The sequence below is a fragment of the Rattus norvegicus genome, chromosome 7, assembly GCF_036323735.1.
Source record: "Rattus norvegicus strain BN/NHsdMcwi chromosome 7, GRCr8, whole genome shotgun sequence".
Classification (NCBI taxonomy): Eukaryota; Metazoa; Chordata; class Mammalia; order Rodentia; family Muridae; genus Rattus; species Rattus norvegicus.
The window spans coordinates 1,454,139-1,480,494 of NC_086025.1; the positions used below are offsets into that span (position 1 = coordinate 1,454,139).

The 26,356-nt window shown below is 47.8% G+C and overlaps 2 protein-coding genes and 2 non-coding genes across 20 annotated transcripts in view; 3 read left to right on the plus strand and 1 right to left on the minus strand.

Moving 5' to 3' along the window:
• Rnf41 (ring finger protein 41) overlaps positions 1–7,562 on the plus strand; it is a 39,050-nt gene extending 31,488 nt beyond the window's left edge. For all 6 annotated transcript variants that reach the window (XM_063263706.1, XM_063263705.1, XM_039079373.2 and 3 more), the window contains one exon: positions 6,802–7,562. The gene's annotated coding sequence lies outside the window, so the exon portion shown is untranslated. The remainder of the gene's footprint in view (positions 1–6,801) is intronic.
• Positions 7,563–10,724: 3,162 nt separating this feature from the next.
• On the plus strand, positions 10,725–10,852 carry LOC120093962 (small nucleolar RNA SNORA55). Its single transcript, XR_005487671.1, has one exon. It is a non-coding gene; the product is annotated as a small nucleolar RNA SNORA55 (small nucleolar RNA).
• A 660-nt stretch (positions 10,853–11,512) lies between these two features.
• Positions 11,513–11,594, minus strand: Trnas-cga1 (transfer RNA serine (anticodon CGA) 1). Its single transcript has one exon. It is a non-coding gene; the product is annotated as a tRNA-Ser (tRNA).
• Positions 11,595–12,084: 490 nt separating this feature from the next.
• Smarcc2 (SWI/SNF related, matrix associated, actin dependent regulator of chromatin, subfamily c, member 2) overlaps positions 12,085–26,356 on the plus strand; it is a 28,405-nt gene continuing 14,133 nt past the window's right edge. For 4 of the 12 annotated variants that reach the window (XM_063264254.1, XM_063264255.1, XM_006240807.5 and 1 more), the window contains exons 1-15: positions 12,086–12,487; positions 14,327–14,446; positions 15,966–16,051; positions 16,696–16,777; positions 16,865–16,957; positions 18,114–18,183; positions 18,405–18,474; positions 20,704–20,779; positions 20,923–21,054; positions 21,154–21,269; positions 21,544–21,668; positions 25,052–25,111; positions 25,243–25,280; positions 25,494–25,624; positions 25,752–25,823. In XM_063264254.1, the coding sequence (XP_063120324.1) occupies positions 12,377–12,487; positions 14,327–14,446; positions 15,966–16,051; positions 16,696–16,777; positions 16,865–16,957; positions 18,114–18,183; positions 18,405–18,474; positions 20,704–20,779; positions 20,923–21,054; positions 21,154–21,269; positions 21,544–21,668; positions 25,052–25,111; positions 25,243–25,280; positions 25,494–25,624; positions 25,752–25,823 (1,382 nt within the window). In that variant the 5' untranslated portion in view covers positions 12,086–12,376. Of the gene's footprint in view, positions 12,488–14,240; positions 14,447–15,965; positions 16,052–16,695; positions 16,778–16,864; positions 16,958–18,113; positions 18,184–18,404; positions 18,475–20,703; positions 20,780–20,922; positions 21,055–21,153; positions 21,270–21,543; positions 21,669–25,051; positions 25,112–25,242; positions 25,281–25,493; positions 25,625–25,751; positions 25,824–26,356 lie in introns of all 12 variants that reach the window. The other 8 variants (XM_006240805.5, XM_006240806.5, XM_001055795.8 and 5 more) reach the window with 6 other exon arrangements.

Consider the following 26,356-nt stretch of genomic DNA (forward strand, 5'->3'; position numbering starts at 1 on the left):
CCTATAACAACAGCTTCACAGGACCTAATGCCCTCTCCTGCTCTCTGTGGGTACACACAGATGCACACATAAATCTTTTTTTTTTTTTTTTTTTGGTTCTTTTTTTCGGAGCTGGGGACCGAACCCAGGGCCTTGCGCTTCCTAGGTAAGCGCTCTACCACTGAGCTAAATCCCCAGCCCCCACATAAATCTTAATTAAAAAAAAAAATACCCTCTTAATAAGATGACCTTGAATGTCTGGTCCTCCTGCCCTGTACATCCTGAGAGCTGGGATTACAGACGTAAACCATCACCTGGTTTATTCAGTGCTAAGTGATGGACCCAATTCCTGTGTAATAGGCAAGTTGACTCCATCAACTGAGGTTGTCACCAGCTTCATAGATTTTTGGGACAGTTGAGAAATGGGGCAAATATTCATTAGTCTAAGCTAAAAAGTACTCACTAGTAGAAGGGAAGATTTATGTGGCAAAATGGTACGCAACCTAATAGAGATGAGTGTGTAGTTACAGGAGAGCAAGTGCTAAGCTCTAACAGCAAATGGGTGAAGGATGCAAAGCCCAGGTGGGCGCTGGGAATCGGGAAGGTTTTCTGAGAAGTGTTCTTAGTAGATCAGAGTGGTCTGGAAAGTACAGCTCGCATCCTGTCGCCTGCTGCTGCTTTACAACAGTGAGTGCCGTCTTGCCCTTGGTGTCTTTCAGTGCTGAGGATGGGATGTGCTCTTGCACATTTACATCAGCAAAGCTGAAAATACTTAATCTTTTACTGAGATGAAATCTTTTACTAAATGTAAAAGTGAGAGAACAAGAAAAGAAGGGAATGGAGTTGGTGGTTTTTAATTTTTAATTTGGTGAAGCCAGTGAGGTGGTCTTGTAGGTAAAGGTGTTTGCCGCTGACCCTGGCCTGGGCTAGATCCCCAGAAGCATGAGGGTGGAGGGAGAAAACAGCTCCATGAGGCCCCTGACGTACACACACACACACACACACACACACACACACACACACGCAGGAACAGAGCTCTCTCCAGTAGATTTGAAAAATCACAACACTTTGTATTGTCCAAATAAATCCATATCCAATTTACATTTCCCCAAGAAAATGCTGTTTTAAAAAAGGATTTATGTGCATTTATTTGTGTGTGGGTCTGTGCTCAGGTGCAGGTGTCTGTGTGTGTGTCTGTGTGTGTCTGTCTGAGTGTCTGGGTGGGTCTCTCTCTGCTCAGGTGCAGGTGTCTGTGTGTGTGTCTGTGTGTGTCTGAGTATCTGGGTGGGTCTCTCTCTGCACAGGTGTAGGTGTCTGGGTGTTGCTCTGTGCACAGCTGTATGTGTGTGTGTGTGTGCACCGATAAGGGTGTCTCCTGAATATTTTTCATCTAGACCTGGATTCCTCCCAAGACTGCATTGTTATTGCTTCTCCTTTACTCATTTGGATTTCTTGAGTAACCTTTGAGATTTGGTCAGTTACCTTTATTTCCAATGCAACATGATCACATGACAACTTGTGGAGTTGTGGGATTGAACTGAAGTGACCAGGCATAGTGGCAGTCACTTTTGCCCCAAGCCATTCTACAAGCCTCATACAAGCCCCCCCCCCTTCTCCCCCCTTCCTCCCCCTTCTTTTTTTTTCCCTTTTTTGACACAGTGTTTCTTTCGTGTGGCCCAGGCTGTCCTTGAATCCCTTCTTCTGCTATCATTTTTACCCAGTTCTGGAGTGGCAGTGTGGCCCTTTGTACCACAGTTGTAAGTTTTTGTCTTTTGTTTAGGCAGGGTCTTGCTCTGAGTTGAGCCTGGCCTCTGCCTGTCTCAGTCTCCTTCATGTGTGCATGCGGCCAAACACGACTTCTGCTTCACAAAGCTGGGATTGCTCTTGCAGCCGAGCTCTGTCCCTGGGTCCCCTTTAAAAGTTGTCTGGGCAGGCCTTGAACTTGTGATCCAGCCCCCTGAGCCTCTGAGGGGGCCTGGCCCAGTAGCATCCTTTAACTAGTTCTGTTTTATTAAGCAAGAGTTTTAATTGAGGTTAACAGGTTCTGAGAATAGAAGGCATCAGGGTGGTCTGGAAAGATGACTCAGCCGTTGCTCTTCCAGAGGCCCTGAGTTCAAATCCCAGCAACCACATGGTGGCTCACAGCCATCTGTAACGAGATCCGATGCCCTCTTCTGGTGTGTCTGAAGACAGCTACAATGTACTCATATATAATAAATAAATCTTAAAAAAAAAAAAAGACATCAGGAGAGAGCCTCATTTTGGGGACATCAGTAAATGCTCAATGGTCCCCCTCATTACCCCCATCTCTTCATTGTATAGTTACTATTTTCCTTCTCACGTGATCTTCCTGTTCCGGCCTCTTCCTGTCTCCTCTGAGAGAAGAGGGCTGACTGTGGAATAGTTGACTGAAGGAACTAATGAAGAACCAGAAGTAGAGGACAGGTCTTGGAGTTCATGACAGTGAATAGAGTTCTACTGATGAATTTCGAGTGACTTTCAACTTTGGTGTCCATGGAAAGAAAGCAAGAAAATGGTGTCAGCCAGATGTGGTGGTGTACTCCTTCAATCTCAGCAGATGCCCCCTGGTTTATATAGTGAGAATATGTCTGTTCCTTACCCCTCCAAGAAAAAAAAAAAAAGCCATGGCTTTGGACAGCTAGAGGTGTAGCTGAATAGGTAGAGTGTTTACCCAACATCACAAAGCCCTGGGTTTCATCTGCAGCTCACCCTTCCATACCTATGATCTTGGAGGCTGAGACATGACTGAGTTTCAGCCTGACTGCATGGCAAGTCTGGAAGTGGGGGCTGGGGACAGGGATGATTCTGTGGTTAGTATCACTCGATGTTCTTGCAGAGAACCTGACCCGGAAGTCATAGTGGGCAGCTCACAACTGCCTGTAATCCAGTTCCAGAGGATTCACATGGAAATCTTTTAGAGGGAGCTAGAGAGATGGTACAGTGGCTGTGAGCACTCACTGCTCTCGCACAGGACTTCAGTCCTCAGCACCCACATGGCGGCTCACTGCCATCCGTAACCCCATCTTAGGGAATCCAAAAGGTATGCACGTGGTACACACATGCATGCAGACAGTCAGACACGCACATTTCTCTGTAGAGCCTGGCTGTCCTAGAGCTCAGTTTGTAGAGCAGGCTGGCCTCAGACTCAAGAGAACTGCCAGCCTCTGTCTTCCTGGTCCATATGAAGTTTTAACAAAATACCTTTGGAGAGATGGATTGGGGGTCAAGAACATTTGTTGCTCTTGCAGAGGGCCTAGAATTGACTCCCAGCACCTACACAGTGGCTCACAACCATCTACAACTCCAGTTCCAGAGGATCTGACTCCCTCCTCTGACATCCTCAGGCACCAGGCATAAATGGGCTTCTATATATACACACAGGCAACAACACTTATGAAAATAAATATTAAAAAAATAAAACATAAGGCAGGGTGGTAGTGGTAGGGGTGCATGCCTTTAATCCCAGCACTTGGAAGGCAGAGGCAGCCTCTATGTGAGTTCGAAGTCAGCCTGGCCTGCAGTGGCCAGGACAGTCAATACAGGGAAACCCTGTCTTGAAAATAAAAAGTAAGCTGAGCAAGGTAGTGTATCCCTTTAATCCCAGTGCTGGGAAGACAGGGGCAGGTGGATCTCTGTGGATACAAGGCTTTCCTAGTCTGCACAATGAGTTCTAGGACAGTCAGGGCTGTGTGGTTGGGACCATTGTTCAGAAGGTGAAGGTTCTTGATCCCAAGCTTGATGACCTGGTTTGATTCTTGGGATCAACATGAAGGAGAGAAGGAACTCCAACAGATTGTCCTTTGACCTCTATATTCTACAGTCTCTCTCTCTCTCTCTCCCTCTCCCTCTCCCTCTCCCTCTCTCCCTCTCCCTCTCCCTCTCTCTCCCTCTCCCTCTCCCTCTCCCTCTCTCCCTCTCCCTCTCTCCCTCTCCCTCTCCCTCTCCCTCTCCCTCTCCCTTTCAGGGTGTGTGTGTGTGTGTGTGTGTGTGTGTGTGTGTGTGTGTGTGTGTGTATATTTTGGGCTGGAGAGAGCTCAACAGCTAAGATCACTTGTCTGCTCCTCCAGAGGACCTGAGTTCAGCACCCCTGTCAGGAAATTCACAGCCACCTGTAATGCCAGCTCAGAAGATCTACTGTTGTCTGACAGCTTCTTTGAGCACCTGCTTACATGTATACATGCACATAGATACAAATGAAAATAATATTTATTCAGAGGTGATCAAGAAGTTCTGGGAGGGGTTGGGGATTTAGCTCAGTGGTAGAGCGCTTGCCTAGCAAGCACAAGGCCCTGGGTTCGGTCCCCAGCTCCAAAAAAATAATAATAAAAATAATAAAGCTACATGTGGTGACACATACCTATAATCCAAGTTTGTGGGCAGTAAATGCAAGAGGGATAGGAAATTAACATCTTGCAACACACTTAGTTCTGAAGCTATGTGAACCTTGTCTCAAAAAACTACACACAGAGAAGACATGCAAAGGAATGGAGACAAAGAATAGGACCTAGGTAAGTTACAGAGGAAATCTAGAGCAAAACAGAAGACATGATGTAGCTGACTAATTTTTCAAGTACTTTTGAAGTAATCATTCAAAAGTGGCTCAAAAACAAGCTGTAAGTAATTCCTGAAGTGTTTGTGCGTGATTTCCTAACAGTGTTAGGTTAAGTAGAGGCTCAAGTCCTCTGATTTGCTAAACCACCAAAGCTTAACTAAGCCTTTTAAAGTTTGAGGCAAGTCATTAATTTGGAAGAGGATATTATGCTATGGAGTGTTGGGTTCTTCCTACAGTCCCCCTATTACCCCCCTATGTGTGTCAGTGTGTGTGAGTGTGAGTGTGTGTCTATGTCTGTGTATGTATCTGTGTGTGGTGTGTGTCTCTGTGTCTGTGTATGTGCCTGTGTGTGTGAGTGTGTATGTGAGTGTGTGTGTGTGGTGTGTGTGTGTGTGTGTGTGTGTGTGTGTGTGTGTGTCTGTAATTAGAGCATGAAGATGATTAATGGGTTAAGAGCATTTGCTGCTTTTGCATAGGATCTGAATTCAGTTCTCAGGACCCAGATAGCTCAGGATTGCTTATGATTCTAGCCCAGGAGATCAGATGCCTCTATGGGTACTGACACACACACACACACACATACATACAAACAAACATACATACATACATACATACATACATACGAATTTAATCCCAGCACCGAGGAGGCAGAGGTAAATGGATCTCTGTACGTTCCAGAACAGCCAGGGCTCTTACACAAAGAAACCCTGCCTTAAAAAACAAAACAAGGGGGCTGGGGATTTAGCTCAGTGGTAGAGCGCTTACCTAGGAAGCGCAAGGCCCTGGGTTCAGTCCCCAGCTCCGAAAAAAAGAACCAAAAAAAAAAAAAAAAAAAAGAAGCTTCATTTTAAAGCAGACGTGAGACCATAACAGAAAGCCACAGCTGGTCAAAATGCAGAGACTATGGGATGTCCAGTACCAACTGATAACATCTTCAACATAGCCCTCCATCTGTGGTCCAGGGAACATTGAGGAAGAAGGGCAGAACGATTGGAAGAACCAGAGCACACGGATTGGCTGTGAGAGTGTTTTCTATATACAGCAGAGAACTGCACCCATGAAACCCCAACAATATGACCAAAGAAGATGTGAATGGTTCTATCACCAGTTCACAGGTCAGTATGGATGAGGGAAACCTCATGGAGCCCCACCTCTAGATGAAAATCTACACAAGCAATGACTCCTGAGAGAGGAAGAATTTGTCTTCTCAGGGTTGAGACCCCTAACAGGTTATCCAATCAGTGGTGAGTCCTAACAGAAATACATATGAAAAACACTAAATGGACTCAGCAATTTGTGTGTGTGTGTGTGGGGGGGGCTGGTTGGTTGTGTGTGTGTGTGTGTGTGTGTGTGTGTGTGAGAGAGAGAGAGAGAGAGATAGAGAGAGAAGCTGCGGTGTGTGTGTATGAGAGAGAGGCTGGTGTGTGTGTGTGTGTGTGTGTGTGTGTGTGTGTGTGTGTGTGTTAGTGTGAGGGGGGCACACCTTTTTCCAGCTCTTAGGAGGTAGGAGGTAGAGGCTGATGTATTTCTGTAAGTTCAAAGCCAGTCTGGCTGTATAGTGAAGCCATACCTAAAAAAACAAAAAGAAAAAACAAAACCCCAGCCAAAAATTCCATAACCATTAATTTGAGGGTTGGGGAACAACATGAGGAGTTGGTGGGAGAAAGGGGAAATGTAAATACAGTACACCAGAGGCAGAAGGACAAACATTTTTATTTGGAAAAACAAAAATGAAAGCCAGTGGCAGTGAAAAGTTTCGACAATTAAAGGCACTTCTGAGTTTGATCCCTCTGTCCTGGGCACATGGTGGAAAGGATTCCTGAAAGCTGCCCTCTCACGTCCACAGGCACACCAACACACTCCATGTACACACAAAAAACTTTAATGCCTGGGGAGCACAGGAAGTCCTTTGTACATGTGCCATGACCTGGGTACAACCATGTCAAGTACCATAACCTCAGACCCATGGAAAATGGGCAGGAAGCTCAGGATGGCCTATGACCCATGTGCAGGAGTTAATGGTGTGTGCAGAAAATGGCCATGCTGGCTCTCTCCCTCATCCCTCATATTCATGGCTTCTACTGAGATCAACAAACCCTGCCTCCTGGTGTCTGTAATAACCTCCTTCTCTTCTTGTCTCTCCGTTCAACTAAGTAAACACACAGCTTCCTTTGGGGTGGTGTAGTTTCCCCCCAGAGAGCCCTGACCACCAGATTCTAACTCTCCTGCATCCATGTTTCTATCCATAGGAGATGTCACGTCTTCATTCCTGAATGCCCCAGTGAGGTCTATCCCTGAAGCTGCTCAAGAATATGGCAGTGTTACTCCTCTGTGCTCCCAAGTACGAGAAGGCTGAAGCAAGAAGACTGAGAACTCAGGTCCAGGCCAAAACTTGAGGTCAGTGGACTTACATGCCAGTGTCCCAGGTTCAGTACCCCAGCATCAAGATGGGACAGGAGCTGGAGCCCATCTTTGACTACTCAGCAAGTTCTAGACCAGCCTGGACTCTATAGAATGACCTGCTAGATCAAAACAGGCTGGGGTATGGTAGTGCTCACCTTTAATGCCAGTACTCAGGAGACAGGGGCCAGCATGGCCTGCAGTGTAAATTCTAGTGAAAGAATAAAGATTTTAAACTATCCCCCACTGACCCTGCTGAGAGGACAAGTGCACCTCACAGCAAAGAATAACATAACATATTTTGGGGATGTAGCCTGGCTATAGCCACCACAAACCATCTGGCCTCGATAAGGCCTGACTCAACAGTCCTGAGAAAAATGAGAATTAGGGTCAGCTTGCCCCAGAAGGAGGGTGGCCTAGAGTTGAACTGAGCCCAAGTTACAAACCAATGAAATTGCTTTGTGAGACTGTTGCCAACTACCTATGTAATTTTCCCTATAAATCCCTTCCCCTAATTGGGCTTGGGGTCGACTCCTCTGTCTCCTGTGTGAGATACGTGTCGTTCCCAGAGCTCTGGTTCCTCAAATACACCTCTTGTTTATTACATCAAGATCGGTTTCTCGTGAGTTCTTGGGGGTTGCGTTGTCTCGAGATTTGAGTGGGGGTCTTCCCCACCCCGGTGGTCTTTCACTAGGACAGCCAAGGTTACAGGATAGACAGCCAGGGGTACATAGAGAAGCCCTGTCGTGAAAGTACAAAATAGGGGCTGGGGATTTAGCTCAGTGGTAGAGCGCTTACCTAGGAAGCGCAAGGCCCTGGGTTCGGTCCCCAGCTCCGAAAAAAAGAACCAAAAAAAAAAAAAAAAAAAAAAAAAAGGAAGAAAGTACAAAATATCCAAGAATGCTGGAGCTTGCCTATAATTCAAACACTGAAGAGGCCAAGGAAAGACGGGTTTGACTAGCCTGGGTTGCATAGCCATTTCTATACCAGCCTGCAATACCTAATAAGTTCCAATCTGTCTGTCTAGCCTTATCTACAGAATAAGTTCTAGGGCAGCCAGAGCTACACAGAGAAATTCTGTCTCAGAAAACAAAGAAACAAAAACCCTGTCTAAAACAATAAAAGTGACTAGGGATTGTCGAGTGAAGGTGTGTGTGTGTGTGTGTGTGTGTGTGTGTGTGTGTGTGTGTGTGTGTGTGTCTTTGTCCTGAATTCATGAAATGCTGACTCTATGGAATAGGAAAATTTCAAGGTTGTGCCGACTAATTTTATGTCAGCTCAACACAGGCTAGAGTCATCTGAGAGGAGGAAACTGTAATTTAAAACAATGCCTCCATGAGGTCAGGCTGTAGGTAACCTCGTGGGGCATTTTCTTAATTAGTGATGGATGGGAAGGGCTCAGTCAATTTTGGGTTGGGCCATATCTGGGCCGGTGAGCAAGCCAGTGTTCTGTAAGAAAGCAGGCTGAGCAAGCCAGTAAGCAGCATCCCTCCATGGCCTCTGCATCAGCTCCTGCCTCCAGGTTCCTGCCCTGCGTGAGTTCTTGACTTCCTTCCATGGACCTCAATGTGGAAGTGTAAGCAGAATAAACCTTTTCCTCCCCAATTTGCTTTTGATCATGGTGTTTCATCACGGCAATAGTAACCCTAACCAAGACAAAGTAATAGATTACAGAGGAATGAGCAGGATCAGGGAGGAGGAGCAAGGCCAAATACCAGAACCAAAAAGTCTGAGTGGAACAGGAACGGGGACAACAGTTCATGCGACACAGAGGACACAGGAGCAGATGCCCTCTGCTGATGTGGAACACAGAGTGGGAAAGGAAGGACTGAGAGGAAGCCTAGAGAGACAAAATAACGATGGAGGAGGAGGTGGTGGTGGTGGTGGTGGTGGTGGTGGTGGTGGTGGTGGTGGTAGTGGATATATTAATTCTTTTAAAATTGATTTTGAAACAGGGTCTCATTACAGCCCAGACTGGCTTTGAATGTAGGCCAAGTTGACCCCTAATTCCTGATCCTCCTGCCTCAGCCTTGTCCTTCTTGGGATCCCAATGACGTGCCAGCATGCAAGTATCTACTGGATGCGAAGTAAACATTCTGAATGAGCATCTAAGAGAGAACGGATGGATGATCTTCAGGAACTCAAGCTTGCAACCTCCATTTTGTTTTCTCTCTCTCCCCCCTCCACCCTATTGTGTGTGTGTGTGTGTGTGTGTGTGTGTGTGTGTGTGTGTGTGTGTGTGTTGGGGACGGGGATGAAAGGGTGCGCTTCTTTCCTTCATAACATAGTTGTTGACTGCCCTCTGCTGGTCAACTCTTGGTTCTGCCGTTAGTTACTGTCAAATCTTTGATCACAATTGTGTTTAAAGCTTTGTTGGAAAGATGACAAACCAAACAAAACAACAACAAAAACAAACAAACAAAACCCACACCAACACACACACAACCTCACCTGTGCACTCCCATGGCAAGGTAAAAGATTCGAGTGGCTTGTCTGTGTAAACAGTGACTTCCTGTAAGGTTAGGGTGGATGAGATGGGCAACAGGTGACCAGAATTCTTTTTTTTTTTAAGACAGAGTTTCATGTAGCACATGATGGCCTAAAACTTGCTACATGGCAGCAGAAAGACTTTGAATTTCTGACCTTCCAGCTTCCATCTCTCGAGTGCTGGGATTACAGATGGGCACCCATCAGAATCCCAGTTCTAGGGATTGAACCTAAGGCTTCATATGCACTAGTACTCCAGCAACTGAGTTACACAGCAATCCTCCTGCCTCGGTTTCCCACGTGCAGGGGTTGTAAATGTGGGACATCACATCCAGCCAGAGGAGACTCCAACATGGAGAGAGAGCGTGTCAACCATGGAACATCTCAGGCAAGGTCAGATAACCAAGAGGTGGAATGTTATAAAAACCGGCTAAGAGAGGACTCAGGCCGTCTACACACATAGCCACTGAAGGGCTTAGGGTGTGTGGTTGTACGGCTGCCTCAGTACATCCAAACATATACAAATTCCTGTAGTCCTCACAGGCAGACTGGGTCTCACTTTGTAGCCCTGGCCGTCTGGAAGCACTGTGAGTAAAGAGGCTGGCCTTGCGTTCTCAGAGACCCACCCACCTCTCTCTCCTGAGTGCTGGGATTAAAGACAGGTACCACCTGACCCAGCCTACTACAGTTTTCCAAATAAAGACTGTCTCTGACAAGTGGTGGGTCCACTATATACTCATCCATTTTAAATCACGTAGCACAGGGTATGACTTAAAACATATGTAGGGGGACTGGAGAGATGGCTCAGCGGTTAAGAGCACTGACTGCTCAGGACCTCTTCCTGAGTTCGGTTCCCAGCAACCACATGGTGTCTCACAACCATCTGTAATGGGGTCTGATGCCCTCTTCTGGTGAGTCTGAAGACAGCTACAGTGTACTCATACACATGAAATAAATAAATCTTTTAAAAAAACATATGTAGAAGGCAGAATAAGTAGAATTTATTTTTTATGGGAGAAGAGATTCCTTGCAAAGTGGGTGTGGTGGCTCATCCACGTAATCTCAGCACTTAGGGGACAGAAGCAGAAGGACTGCCATGGACTGTGCAGGCCACCCTGGGCTACAGTGAAACTGTCTCTAAAAGCAGACAAGCAAGCAGACTCGGTGCGTGAGGCTCACTGAAAACAGTCGCAGAAGGGTGAGGACTAGCGTAAGGTGCAAAGGCGTGGACTGTGGTGGCTACACAGAGGGAAGCGGGGACGCTCAGGAAAGTGAGCCTGAGAATGAAGCTTCCTAGCCTGGTTAAGATTTTAACCAGCTCTGGGGACAGACGGTGCTACAGTAGAGAAGAGGAAATTCAGACGGGTCGTTTCCATCTGTTCTGGGGCCTGTCTCTACAACTCTGCTACGCTCCTTGAAAAGGAAAAGAAAAAAAAAAAAGATTTTAACCAGCATCTGGTACCTATCAAATCCTCAACTAGGCCTCCTCCTAGGCCTGTGATACCCGAGGTTAATCTCAGGAAAATGCAGATGAGGGTTAGGGCATGTAGCTCAACAGAATGCTTGCCTAGCATATGCTCGAACCCCTAGCATCAGTCCTGAGCAGCACGGAACCTGGTACCAGTAACTCTAGTACTTGAAAGGCAGAGGCAGGAAGGTGAGAAATTCAAAGTCATTCTTAGCTGCAAGTTCAAGGGCAGCCTGGATACATGAGGTCCTGTGTAACATTCAAAAAGAAAAACCCAAATGAGAGAACACTTGCTTCTCGGGTCTCCAGTCACTAGACATCAAGGTTTCACTTTTGGTCACATTCTCCAAAGATGCCCTGTTTAGAAATTCTAGGTCTGACTATAGATGCACAGCACCCAGATTTCCCAAACAAAACAACTCTTTATTATCCCACGAAATGTTATAGAATTCTAAAAGTGCCTGGCATTCTAGCAGCGAGTACAGCGGTGCCCAATTCGGTTTGTATGTTACCCCAATCTAACCCAAGGAATTGGTGCAGCCTTTTTACTTCCGAATTCAACCACTCAACCAGTGGTTGAGGGGGAGGAAAAAATGAAGAGCTACCGTCACGAACAGGATTCGAACCTGTGCGGGGAAACCCCATTGGATTTCGAGTCCAACGCCTTAACCACTCGGCCACCGTGACTCCCAAAACTATGGTTGGCCGCGCGCTTACAGAAAGGGTCCGCACGGCGACTGCGGCGGGCGCGAGTGGATCGGCGCAGGGTCCCGGCACGGAGGTGCATACCCGGAGCAGCTCCCTCCGTCGTACTTTCGCACCATAACATTCGAGACTGGCTCGGGGAATCCGGGTTCGGTAGCCGACTCCTAAATCGGAGGCGATTGGTGAGAACCGAAGATAAGAGGGAGGACACCCCTCACCTAACTCCCGGGTGGCATCAGGGGTGCTGGGTGCACCGGGGCACGGAGCGTCAGGGATACTCGTGTATTGAAACAGGAATGGTTGGAAGGAACTTATTGGAGCGAAAGAGTTCCACAGGAACCTGCGTGCTGGGGGTCCCTCGGGGTTACGGGGCGGGGTTCCTGACTTCCCCGTGGGGTGGAACAGTAAGCCCACTCCCGCGGCGCCACCCAGTCGGGGAGGGCTCCGCTGTGGGACAGCCGCCGCTGCGGGGGGTGCCCGCCGAGCGCGTTCGGGTCCGCCCGCCTCCCGCCGCCGCTGCCCGGGTGCCCGCCGAGCGCGCTCGGGTCCGCCCGCCTCCCGCCGCCGCTGCCCGGGTGCCCGCCGAGCGAGCTCGGGTCCGCCCGCCGCCGCGCCGGGCCGCCGGCAGGGGGCGCTCCGCTGGTCGGGGCCCAGGCGGCGGGAGGCGGCGGTCGTGGCGGCGGGAGGTGGCGGGAGGCGGGCGGAGGAGGAGGCGGGAGCTGAGTTGAGCGGGGCGGGCGGCGGCGGGGCCCGAGCCTGAGAAGATGGCGGTGCGGAAGAAGGACGGCGGCCCCAACGTGAAGTACTACGAGGCCGCGGACACCGTGACCCAGTTCGACAACGTGCGGCTCTGGCTCGGCAAGAACTACAAGAAGGTACGCGGGCAGCGCCGCGCGGGGGCCGGCCGGGACAAAGGGCCCCGGGCCGCCGCTCCCCAGGCCGGCCCACCCTGCGGCCGCCGCGCCCCTCCCCGAGGCCTCCCCGCGCCGCCTGCCCGCCCGCGCCCCTCCCCCACCCCGCCCCCGTCGTGCTCTCTGCCCTGGTGCAGCCCGCGGCTTGGGGCGGCGGCCCGGGCCCCGCAGCCCTCGCCCTCCTGGCTGACCGGTGTCGCCGCGCGCCTTCTCCGCTCCGGTGTGCGAGCCGCGGGGCCCGCGGGAGCCCCCCGCCGAGCCAGACACCGGCGCGGCCCAGGCCTCCCCAGTGCTTTGTGTACGTCCGGAGACAGATGGCAGAGCAGGAGGGTAGACAGGCGCGGAGCAGGCCGTTGAAAGCGTCTCTACCTGGGGAATCACCTGTCTCCCAGAGTTACCCTCGCCTCCTCCTAAAAGGCTGCAAAGCTCTCAGAGGACAGGGCATGGGAGTCCAGGGCAGCAGCCCCTCCAACCCTCCTTTCACAATGAAGTCGCTCTGCGAGCCAGCCTGGCATCGCTTTGGATTTGAGGTTCAGAGGCTAGGATAAGCTTCATATCGCTAGTCCCCACCCCCACCCCGTAACTGGAAATAAAGATGGGGAACAAAAGGGTTCAAGAAGCCCTACCTGTCCTTTTTTAAAAATTTAAACCAATTTTTATTCTTGTGTCTTCATGGCGTCTGGGCTTTTTTTCTATTTTGAACCTTCGATATGGCCTGTTTCCTCACTACCCCCAGCTAATGGTTCTTTTTTCTAGCTTTGTTTTACAGCCCCCAACTCTTACTACCCCGGCTTTGCAGCCAGCTTGTCAGAATACAGCGGACAGCTTCAGAAAGCCCCACTAATCCCGGTTTGCGTTTGGCCCTGAAACCATTAGGGGGTCTCTGTGGGTGTCAGACTCTTGACAAACAGCTGTTGGGGCTGTGACTTGTGTGTACCCTCAGCCTGAGGCTCTGGTTCTCAGTCTTCTGCCTTTGACCTTTTAAAGGGAGATCAGCCTAGGGTCTTAGTGTGAAGCCCCGAGGGCATTGACAGCTGCGACCTGCCTTGGCTTTCATGGGCTTAAACTCTTTGTCACTTACTTCTCCATTCTCTGATCTCTTTACACCTCCCACGGAGAGGTGCTGACTCTGATTAGAGTAGAGGAAATAAGGGTCAAAAGGTAAAGAGAAAGTAACTTCCTGGCTGGCTCAGTGAACAAAACAGAAAGGTAGGATTCCAGGTGGCACGGTATGGAAGTGTTTCTGGGTAAGGATAGATAGCTGTTGTCTTGCTACTTATTATCAAGCTGGGTGAGTGCTCCGAGATCCTTGCTAGAGCTTCAGTAGAAGCAAAATGCCCAGGCTTATTTGATAAGTGAGCTTGTCCCGCCTCACCCTCTTGCTCTCTTAGCACACCATTGTGGACAGAAGCCTAGTCTTTTATCCTGTTCCCCCAAGAAATACATTGTTGCCTCACTTAGAGCCTCAAAGGGATTTTTGTTCCTCTTGAACTCCATCAACCTTCGAATTTTTTACAGTTGGTTGGAGATGAGGTACTGACAGAGCGGCGTCCTGCCACTCCAATGTCAGGGTACAACCAAGGAAGAGGGTAAAGCTTCCTTTGCTGCCAGTCCCCAGTCCCTGCAATCTGGGCTGGTGGCAATAGAACCCAGTCCCTCCCGAAGCCCTTTTTATATAGACATGTGGAGGGGAAAGGAACAATTCTGTCTGTTCCAGGTGCTCCGGAGAACTCATGGGAAAGACGAGGAGGTGGTAGACAGTTTATCAGGAATCTGTTTCTCTTCCCTTCCCTCCTTCCCCAGTACATACAAGCAGAACCACCAACCAACAAGTCTCTGTCTAGCCTGGTGGTGCAGTTGCTCCAGTTTCAGGAAGAGGTTTTTGGCAAACATGTCAGCAACGCACCGCTTACTAAACTGCCGGTGAGTTCCAGGGAGGGGACAGGTCCCCCAAATTGGGAAGAGGGTTTGTTTGTTCTTTAATTTTTTTTCCCTACATGCCTGTAATCCAGAATTAGGGACTTTGAGGCCAGAGCATTAAAAGTTGGAGGCCAGCCTGATCTATATAGCAATTCAAAGACAGTGTGTGTAGTACTATGCTACAAAACAAAACAAAAACAAGACGGAACCCACTGTTTTTCTCAAATTTCAAAATTTGGGAGATTTTTCTTTTCTTTTTTTTTTTTTTAACTGTCTCCATCAATGATCAGAGCATTATAACTTGACTTAGCTCCCAGTTGATCATTCCTGTTGTTTTAGAAAAAGTCTGCAACAAGTAATCTGGGAATGTCAGGTTTAGTCCTCCAGTGTCTCTCTCATGGTCATGCTTAAAGGGGTATGAAGTTGGGGGCTGAAGAGATAGCCCAGTGGTTAAGACCACTTACAGAGGCCCTGGGTTCACTTCCTAGCACCCACATGGCATCTCACAAACATCCACAATCAGTTCCAGGGGATCCAATGCCTCTGACCTTCATGGCCCCTCATGAGATGCACATGCAGGAAAAGTACTCACACTTGTAAAATAAATCTTAAAAAGTTAAAAAAAAATATGAGGTTTTGAGGTCAGATATGATGACACACACATGGCATACCCACTACTTAGAAGCCTGGTTCAGGAAGATCACAAATTCAAGCCAGTCTAGGAAACGTAGCAGCACCCTGTCTTCAACTTTAAGAAAAGGGGTACTGGAGGTATATTCCTAGTAGAGCACTTGTTTAACCTGTGAGAGACCCTGAATTCTATGTTCAGTATCACAAAGGGGTGGCCCAGTGGATAAAGTACCTAGAACTACTTATATGGTAGAAGGAGAGAACTGACACCCTGTGATGTCCGTTAGTTCACACACACACACACACAAACACACACACAAAACATACATACACATGCCAACACATGCATACATATATACCCACATATACATAAAATACATATATACATACACACATACTGTACATACACATACCCACACATACATATATACTCATACATACATACATGCATACACATATAACATACATATACATAGCATACATGCACACATAACATACACATAGCATACATGCACACACATACATACACACATAACATGCACATGCATAGAACACATAATATACATAAACATATATACACATATAACATACATATACATAAACACACATGCACATACATATACATACACACATACATAGAATACACATACATGCATACATACACATACATGCATACATACACATACATTCATACATATATACACATATACATACACAGAGAGACTCTAAATAGGTAAGTAAATGTAATTCCTTGAAAGGAGGCAGTGGGATTTAAATTTGCATAAACTTGCCTTTAGTCTTTGTGTGTGTGTGGGTGTGGGTGTGTGTGTGTCTGTGTGTCTGTGTATACAATGTAACTTTCACATACTTCTTCCCTGTCTCAATTTTGTAGATCAAATGTTTCCTAGATTTCAAAGCAGGAGGATCCCTGTGCCATATTCTTGCAGCTGCCTACAAATTCAAGAGTGACCAGGGATGGTGAGATGCCTTCTCTCTCTGCCCTTTCTGTTTAGTTAGGAGAAAATTTTCCATTATTTCCTGGGCCCCTTCTGAAGTGAAAGAGCACGTGTAGAAATTCTATGTCTCTCTTATTTGGATAGATCAGAAGAACCGATGTCATGGCCAAAATAATCTCCAAGCATGAGTGAATCGGGGGTGAATTCTTCCCAAAGGGGGATTCTTAGGTTGTCACCTCAGTCTTTGTCCTTTTGGATTAAGCATAGAGTAACTCATGTATTTGAGACCAGAACACCTGGGTTCCCTGTGATTTGTGTGAATTTCGTTACAAAGATTGCCTCCTAATCTCCCCTGTTGGGAAGTTGCCTTTGGGGCTGGACAGATGGTCCAGTGGTTAAGAACACTGTCTGCTCTTCCAAAGGACTCAGTCTCATTCCCAGCAGCCACATGGCTGCTTACAACCTTCCGGGACCCTGCTCCCAGAGAATCCCATGACCTTTTCTGGCCTCCACAGGCACTGCATGCACATGGTGCACAGACACACAAGCAGGCGAAGACATTTACACATAAGCATAAACTCAGAAGAAACCAAAGGTCCTGTGCCTTTCCTTACCTTTTCCCCCAGACATAAACCATCACTTACTAGATTATTGTCCCGTTACAAGGCGGCGGTACGATTTCCAGAATCCATCACGTATGGACCGCAACGTGGAAATGTTTATGACCATTGAGAAGTCCTTGGTACAGGTAATACTCAAGCCCATTCCTGGTTCCCTCCCCTCAGTAAGAATACAAAATAGCTCTTCCTCATCTCCTCTACTCTCCTCTTCACAGAACAATTGCCTGTCTCGACCTAACATTTTCCTGTGCCCAGAAATTGAGCCCAAACTGCTAGGGAAATTAAAAGACATTGTTAAAAGACACCAGGTGAGTGGGAGGCAGGGTGAGTAACTCAGAGGTTTCTGGAGTAGGTGACTGTTTTACACATTGTTACCACTGTTAGCACTGTTTTAGTGACTGATGGTGTTTTCTGTTAGGAAGCAGCTTGAAGTAAGGTGTTTCTACTGTGCTGTGGCCTTTCTGGTTAGAGCAAGATTAGGTCTTTGAGCATCCATTGTCCTGTTTGCTCTCCCCAGGTTTAATGGGTTTATTCCTGCTCCTTCACCCTGCTTTGGCCTGAGGGATAGAGAGCATCTCCCACTAAAGTAGTGATACCTGATTTCAGACAAATCCAACTTTGGATCAGGTGTAGTGGTCTACCCTACCTTGGAAAGTAGAAACAGAAGGATCAAGAGTTCCAAGTCAGAGGGGTTGGGGATTTAGCTCAGTGGTAGAGAGTGTTTGCCTAGCAAGTGTAAGGCCCTGGGTTCGGTCCTCAGCTCCGAGGGAAAAAAACGTCACCCTTGGTTATGTAGTGTGTTGGGGGTCTGCCTTGAGGATTGAATGATACTGTTAAAAGAACCTCAGTAAAATCTCTGCTCTGTGGAGCTCCTTTTAAATAATCAGATAGTGTGGAAAGGTACTCATAGCCCATTTTGAATCTCCCATAGGTGGGATGGATCAGGGAGTAAAGTAAGTGCTTGTTGTGCAAGCATGAAGACCAGAGTCTGAACCCCCAGAACACATGGAAAACGTGGGTGTATGGCTCATACATATCTGTGCCAGGGAGGTAGGGACAGTAGATCCTAAGGGCTCGTTAACCAGCTCCCCCTCCCCCCAGCTGAAATGTCAGGCTCCTGGTTCTCTGTCAGAGGTGTCTGAAGTAGGCAACCGTAGAGAGTAAGAAAGGAAGGAGCATCCACACACAGGCAGTACACTACACACACATCTCCAGCATGTAGTGTATCGGTGCAGAGGGTTAGCCACAGGACACTCGTCAGTCAGCTGTTCTCCCGAGCTAACATTAATACTGTTTCTTTGCCACTTAAGTGGTGTTGCAGGAAAATACAAACTAACCTTAATGCCACTTCAGGAAAGGTGCAATTTGAGAGGCCGATCTGTGGTTATTACAGTTTAATAGTTTTTCTTAACTGGAGAGTAATTCAGAAGTAAGTAAGTTTACTGCTTTTCCCTGTACTCCTAGGGAACCATTTCTGAGGACAAGAGCAATGCCTCCCATGTTGTGTATCCTGCCCCAGGGAACTTAGAGGAAGGTGAGACTTGGGTCTTGGTGGCCTCTGCTGGGATGGCTTTGGCTGTCACTTACAGGAGGGTTACCCCCTAAGACTACTCACCCCTGTATAACACCTGTGGCTACAAGCTTGCAGCCCAGAGTTCCTGTTACTATGTCTCCAGAGCATCAGGAGGGTGCTGAGTTAGAGCCCTGTCTAGTCGCTTTCCCTTCAGCGTATCTCTCTCTTCTATCTCTCCTCAGAGGAATGGGTACGGCCAGTCATGAAGAGGGATAAACAAGTTCTCCTCCACTGGGGCTACTATCCTGACAGGTGAGGCCAGGTTCTCAGGCGCAGACACAGGTCTGTGTGGCAAGGCAAGGAGGTCCGAGTCAGTTGTTTACTTGTTTGGTTTTTCTTGTATATAGAGTTTTGTCATGTAATCCAGGCTAGTAAAGAACTTGCTATGTAGATTGTGCCGGCATCAAACTTGCAGCCATCCTTGTACCTGAGCCTCCTGAGTGCTGGGATGAGCCGCCCCACTGGCTTTGTGTGTGTGTGTGTGTGTGTGTGTGTGTGTGTGTGTGTGTGTGTGTGTGTGTGTATGCATGCTCTCGCAGAGACAAGAGGATAACCTCAAACTCACCCCCCTTAGGAATGCTGTACACTTTGTTTAGGACAGCATCTCTCATTAGCCTGGTACTCACCCATTAAGCTAGATTGGATGGCCATAGAGAATTGGGGCGCCTGAAGCCCTGGAGCTGCAAGCAGAGCCCAGCGTTGTTAGTTTGTTTCTTGGTTGCTTTTTTTGTTAGTTTATGTGTGAGTGCCCACATGTATGTATATGTAGTACCGCATAAGGGCCTGGTGTCTGCAGAGGTCAGAAGAGGGTGCCTACAGATCCTCTTGAACAAGCGTTACAGGTAATTGTGAGTCATGACGTAGGTGCTGGGAACTGACCCCAGGCTCTGCCAGAGCAGCAGTCGCTCGTAACTGCTGAGACATCTCAGCCCATGCCCAGCAACTTTATGTAGGTTCTGGGAGCAGAATACAGGTCCTTATGCCCACGGACTGGTCATTCTCCAGTTCAGTTTCATGTTCCTCTTTATTATGCATGCAATGCATGCATACATGCATGCATGTATACACACATACATACATACATACTTAAGACAGGGTCTCATGTAGATCTGTGGCTAGCCTGACTTGGTCTATAGACCAAACTGACTTTAAACTCACAAAGATGCACCAGGTTCTTCCTCCTGAATGCTGAGATTAGAGGATTGCTCTTCCACACCTGGCCTTCTTTTTCGTGTGGGGTGTGTGTGTGTGTGTGTGTGTGTGTGTGTGTGTGTGTGTGTTAGGGCCAGCCTAAGCTATGTGAAGTTGTATCTTAAAACAAAAGTTAAAACAGTATAGTAGTGGTTGGGGATTTAGCTCAGTGGTAGAGCGCTTGCCTAGGAAGCGCAAGGCCCTGGGTTCGGTCCCCAGCTCCGAAAAAAAGAACAAAAAAAAAAGCAAAAAACAAAACAAAAAAAAAAAACAGTATAGTAGTAGGAAAATGTTTCCACAAATGTATACAATTAGCCTGGGTTATTATGCAACCTTTAAAGTGACAGAATACAGTTACTTTATAGGCAAATTTAAGTGAGAAAAGGAGGTTCACACCTACAGGTCCAGCTTCAGCTCTAGCCCCAGCTCCCCAGAAGGTAGAAACAGGAACCTAGGATCTATAAGCTCTTTGTGAGACATAGCATGGCTTTCAGGGAGGGAAATAAGTGTTAAGTGTAATGTAGTTGTAATTACTTTTGAATGCATGGTTGGTTATAGCTTACCCCGATGCCCAGGTCTCACCGCGTGACACACTCTGACCTTAGACTTAAGGGATCCTGCTTCAGCTTCCCATAGTCTATGCTAGATTGTTTTCATACTTTTTGGAAAGCCTTTTTGTCCTCCTGTATTTGATTTGTTGGTTGAGTGGTTTGCTAGTTTGGTTTTTAAGATGGTCTCACTGTCTGTGAGGCTGCTTCAGTCGGACACAAGACCCTGCTTCAGCCTTGAGAGTGCTGGGGTCACAGTCGTACGTCACCAAGCCTGGATAGTTTCATGGGTTCAAGAGCCTGTCTGAGCTCGCCAAGCACTCTACCACTGAGCCACCTCTACCCCTCTTTTACACTTTTATTATGAGACAAGCTCCCACTACACTGACCAGGCCAGCCTTAAATTCTCTCTATAGTTGAGGCTAGCCTTGAACTTGCATCAATTTTCCCAACCTCCTGAATGTAGAGATTGTAGACATAAGTCACCACATCTACCAGCTTGAAATATTTTATGATATGCTCTCATTGCCTTGTGGCAAAAAGAATCCTGATTTAATTGGACAGATGAACAGTTGAATGTTTTTTGTAAATGGAAAGGCAAGGCTGGGTATGTGAGTCAGTGGTGGAGGCTGCTAGTAGGAGAAAGACCAGGGCCCATGTCTGCACTGAGAGGCATGCAAGGCTGCGCTTTGTTCCTGCATTTCACCTCCGTCCCCACCTCCTGCTGAATCTCTTCTGGCAGCTATGACACGTGGATCCCAGCCAGTGAAATTGAAGCATCTGTGGAGGACGCTCCCACTCCTGAGAAACCTAGGAAGGTGAGCTTTCCTGGTACCCTCCACTGCTAGAACACCCAGGACCAGACCTCTGTGTTGGGGGAGCAGGAACTCTGTGTAAGAGTTTCTAGACAGAAATGTGGCTTCTAGTAACTCTGATGTGGGCTGTCTGTCCTGTGCTTCAGGTCCATGCAAAGTGGATCCTCGACACTGACACGTTCAATGAGTGGATGAATGAGGAAGACTATGAAGTTAGTGACGACAAAAGCCCAGTCTCCCGCAGAAAGAAGATCTCAGCCAAGACGCTGACAGATGAGGTGAGCTCCTTCTTGTCAGAAGCCTGAGCTTACACCTGAGACATGCCTCACTGGGAACTGAAGGGCCAACTGTCGTTCATCCCACTCCCCGTTGTGCAGGTAAACAGCCCGGATGCAGACAGACGGGACAAGAAGGGGGGGAACTATAAGAAGAGGAAACGCTCTCCCTCTCCTTCGCCAACCCCAGAAGCTAAGAAGAAAAATGCTAAGAAAGGGTATGCTACCTCTCCTGTGCCCACACATGCTGTCCAAGGAAAGACAATGGTTTTTGAAGTCACTGGCCCCTGGCTGGTTGTCTGAGAGGAGGGTGAGGGGACCCTCATGTACCTGCTTGATGGTTTTAGTCCTGGTTATCAGTAAACTGAAAGAAAGCTTAGTCACCCAACAGAAAGTCTTCTGCACTACCCCCTTTACTCTGCATATACTGTTTTCTCTTTTTCCTTCTTATAAATGCCTCTAATTTCCAAGGATAACTCTTTCCCTTCCCAGACCCTCCACACCTTACACCAAGTCAAAGCGAGGGCACAGAGAGGAGGAGCAAGAAGACCTGACAAAAGACATGGATGAGCCCTCTCCAGTCCCAAATGTGGAAGAGGTGACACTCCCCAAAACAGGTATGAGCCAGGCCGAGCTCCCAGGCCAGTCCCTACCCTCTCCCATTCCTGCTGTGCCCAGCCCCCCAAAGGACTCTTGCTTTATATCCATGTCTCCTATGGACCTACAGTTGTCCACCAACTTTGTCTTTCTGTGCTGAGAATTGAACCTAGGAACTCCTGTGTACTAGCAAATGCTGTACCCCAACCTCCAAATCTGTTTTTGTACGTATTTGTATGTGTTGGCCAGCCTCTACCTTGTGTTTTTAACATTTAGTTGTATATTGGTGTGTATGTGTGTGTGTGTGTGTGTGTGTGTGTGCTCGCCACAGTGTACATGTGGAGGTCATGGACAACTTGTGGGAGTTGGTTTCTCCTTCCACTATGTGGGTTCCAGGGATTGGCAGCGAGTACTTGTATGCACTGTGCCATCGTGCCAACCCTCTGCCTTGTGTTCTGAGACCTGGGACTTGAAGGTTAGGCTAGTCTGGCTGGCCAGGAGCCCTGAGGGGTCTCTTCTTCCCTGCTTCCCCAGCATTGGGATTACCAGTTTGGGCCAGTCTGGGCCACTGTGCCTGGCTTCTTACATGGGTTCTGAGGATTGATCAGAACTTCAGTCCTCTGCAAAAAATACTTTACTGACTGAGCTACATCTCCACCCTGATAGGTGTTTGATTATACTTCTCATCAATAAAATATATTTCAAGACAAATTATGTAAATTATACTGCCAAAACCTCACTTTAGGACCATTTTAAAACATATGCAAGGGCTGGAGGGATGGCTCAATGGTTAAGAGCACTGATTGCTGGTAGAGCACTTGCCTAGCAAGCGCAAGGCCCTGGGTTCGGTCCCCAGCTCCGAAAAAAAAAAAAAAAAAAAAAAAGAGCACTGATTGCTCTTCCAGAGGCCCTGAGTTCAGTTCCCAGCAACCACATGGTGGCTCACAACCATCTATCATGGGATCTGATGGCCTCTTCTGGTGAGTCTGAGGACAGCTACAGTGTAGTCATGTACATAAAATAAATAAATAAATCTTTAAAAAATGCAAACATTATGATTAAAAAAGGGAGTGGGGTGGGGACTAGACTGCTGGCTCAGTGGTTAGGAGCAATGGCTGCTTTTTCAGGTTTGCTTTCCAGTTCCACACAGTGGTTCACAACCGCCTAATTCCAGGACCCTTGCACCCAGCACCCTCTTTTGGCTTCTGCAGGCACTGCATGCAGATGGTGTACAAGCATACATTCTGACAAACACTCACACACAGAGAAATAACTCAAAAAAAATCAAAAAATAAAAATCTACCACGGTGGTAGCACACACCTTTTAACCCAGCACTTGGTGGGCAGAGGCAGGCAGATCTGAGTTCAGGGCCACCCTGTCTACATAGCAAATCCCAGAACAACCAGGACTGCACAGAGAAACCCTGAATCAAAAAAGAAAGAAAAAAAAAGGAAAAGAAAATGAAACTGTAAAAATGTTAAGACGACATTTTAAACAGAGCTGGGAGTCTGGAGAGGTGGCTGAGCAATCAGAGTGCTTGCTGTCCCCAGAGAGCCCTCTAGCTCCAGAGGACCTGGATCTGGTCCCCTCTTTTAGGCTCAGAATCTCCTCTGGACGGCAGGCACTGTTTGCTGACTGTGAGTCTGTCCAGTATGAGGAGTGCTCTTGAGGGGACTGCACTACAGTACTGGTTTGTAGTCTGTCCCCTGTCCGCCAGCCTCACATATCAAGAGATGTATGTGAGTGGGGTTGGGAAGCTGTTTTCTCCTGAGCATTGTGTATGAAATTAAGGGAGAAAAGTCTCCTCTGCTTTACAGCATTGAAAATTAGGCTAGGGGTGCAGCTTACAGTGAACACTGCCTAGCAGGTGTAGAGTCCTGCATTCTGTCCCCCAGCCTTTCAGACAGTTTTAAATCTTCTTTAAATATTTAGGCTAGACATGGTGACACATGATTTTAAATCCCAGCACTTAGAAGGCAGAGGCAGGAAGAACTCTGTAAGCTATTAGAGGCTAGTCTGGTCTACATCACAAGTTCCAGGACAGCCAGGTTCCATACAGAGACCTTGTATTCAACAATTAATTAATTAAGATCTGACTGGAAATGGTGGTAAACACCTTTAATCCCAGTACCCAGAAAGCAGAGGCAGGTGAATCTCTGTGAATGTAAGGCCAGCCTGGTCTACATAGTGAGTTTCAAGACAGCTGTTGATTGCTACATAGTGAGACTTTGTCTCAAGAAAACCCAAAACAACAATATTATTAATTAAGATCTACTCATTTAAGTAGGCCTGGTGTCATAGTATAGGCTATAATCTCAGTGATTGCATGACTGAGGCAGGAGGATGTAAATAGTACAGAATCTGCCTGGGCTTCAGAATGACTCCTGAGGCCGGTAGCATAACTCACAATAAGAAGGAAAGCCAAGTGTGCTGCCTCACACCTGCCGTCTGACTGCTGGCCCGGCCCTCGGCAGGCTGGCTGCTTCAGTCTGTGTCTCTTCTTCTTAAAAGATACTAAGTAAAGAAGTAAATAAGGGGGTGGGCATTCAGCTCAGTGGTAGAGCACTTGCCTAGCAAGCGCAAGGCCCTGGGTTCGGTCACCAGCTCCAAAAAAAAAAAAAAAAAAAAAGTAAATAAATTTTAGTTATGGATGTATTTCATGTAAAATGATGTTTATCTGCCTGTAAGATTTGTTAGCATTGGATTCCATGAAACTACACTTACAGATGGTTGTGAGCCACCATATGGTTGCTGTGAATTGAACTCAGGACCTCTGGAAGAACAGCCAGTGCTTTTAACCTCTCAACCTTCTCTCTAGCTTGAGACTGTTTGAAAAAGGCAAAACCAAAATAAAGAGTTTAGGAAGGGAAGACCAGAAGAAAGTGCTGGGAGCCTGGCTTGGTGGGGTACTCACCTGTAAGCTCAGCAGCTCTCAGGAGCAGGTGCAGAGAGCCAGGCCGCTCTTCGTAAGTTAAGAGGCCTGGAACACATGAGACCCCCAAGCCCCAAAAGAAGGCTTGGTGCTGGGACTGTGACTCTGGTAGACACTTAGACGTATGTGCGTGAGGCCTGGGTTCAGTTGCCAGGAGTAACCAAGGGCTGGTATCTGACTACTTACCTGGTATGAGCTCATCCTTCAATTAGAAGACTGTACAGGGAAACAGATAGGGGACAGAGCAGCCAGAAAAGAATGGCCCTTAGGATGCTGAGGCTGGGGAGTCATGGAACTGCACACACAGATGAGAAAGCTAAAGGAAGCCATTGGTTGCATAAGGCAGTAAAATAGAAAACATGTTTGAAAGTTTTTTTGAGAAAGCAAGATATGTGAAACTATTAACAGCTGAGAAGTGAGAGCTTGATTTTGGCCAACATGTCTAATGCAGTGGCTTTTTCTCCCGACAGTCAACACTAAAAAGGACTCCGAGTCAGCACCAGTCAAAGGCGGCACCATGACTGACCTGGGTGAGACAGGGAGGGAGACCTTAGCAGGCAGTGCCTGAGGCATGGAGCGCTCAGCCTACCTTCCCCCAGCCCTCTGCCTTTGCTGACCCTGTGCTCCTTCCTGCCTGACACTCGGCTTCTTCCCTTTCCAGATGAACAGGACGACGAAAGCATGGAGACCACGGGCAAGGTGCAGCTGGTTTAGACAGGCTGTCTCTGTGTGTCTCTGTGATGTGTTTACAGGGCTCCACCTCTCCTTCTGCCCAGCCTCCCCACCCCCGGCCTAGGTGCCCATCCTCATCTCCCTCCCCGCTTCGGTGGCATCCTGTTCCTGGCTACCGGAGGAGCTGAGGGTTGCTAGGGGATGGGAATGCTGAGTATCCAGCAGCCTCCATACTTCTAGGATGAGGACGAGAACAGCACCGGCAACAAAGGGGAGCAGACCAAGAGCGCGGACCTGCACGAGGACAACGTGACAGAGCAGACACACCACATCATCGTCCCCAGCTATGCTGCCTGGTTTGACTACAACAGGTGCTACCCTACGCACCCTCCTCCTCCCCTTGCTGATCAGTGGGCTGTTTCTCCTGTTGCCCCACAGCCAAGAGCTGCTAACTACCCACCCCTGGGGCCTTGTGAACCATTGTGATTTATCCTGCAGTGTCCATGCCATTGAGCGGAGGGCTCTTCCTGAGTTCTTCAACGGCAAGAACAAGTCCAAGACTCCAGAGATGTAAGATTTCAGTTTATGATTTTCTTTTCTTAATCTTTTTTTTAAGATTTATTCATTTATTATATATAAGTACACTGTAGCTGTCTTCAGACACACCAGAAGAGGGCATCAGATCTCATTACAGATGGTTGTGAGCCACCATGTGGTTGCTGGGAATTGAACTCAGGACCTCTGGAAGAGCAGTCAGTGCTCTTAACCACCGAGCCATCTCTCCAGCCCCTATGATTTTCTTTTGGTGTCCTTTCTGCCTTTACCTTCCAGACTCAGCAGTCTGCCTTCCGCTAGGCTCTCTGTTAGGCTCAAGAGGACATGGTAGATCATTAGACAGGCACACCTGAGGATGGTGCAGCAGAGCATTACATCATCACGAGGACATGGTGGACCATTACATCACCACGAGGACATGGTAGAGCATTACATCATCACGAGGACATGGTAGAGCATTACATCATCACGAGGACATGGTGGACCATTACATCACCACAAGGACATGGTAGAGCATTACATCATCACAAGGACATGGTAGAGCATTA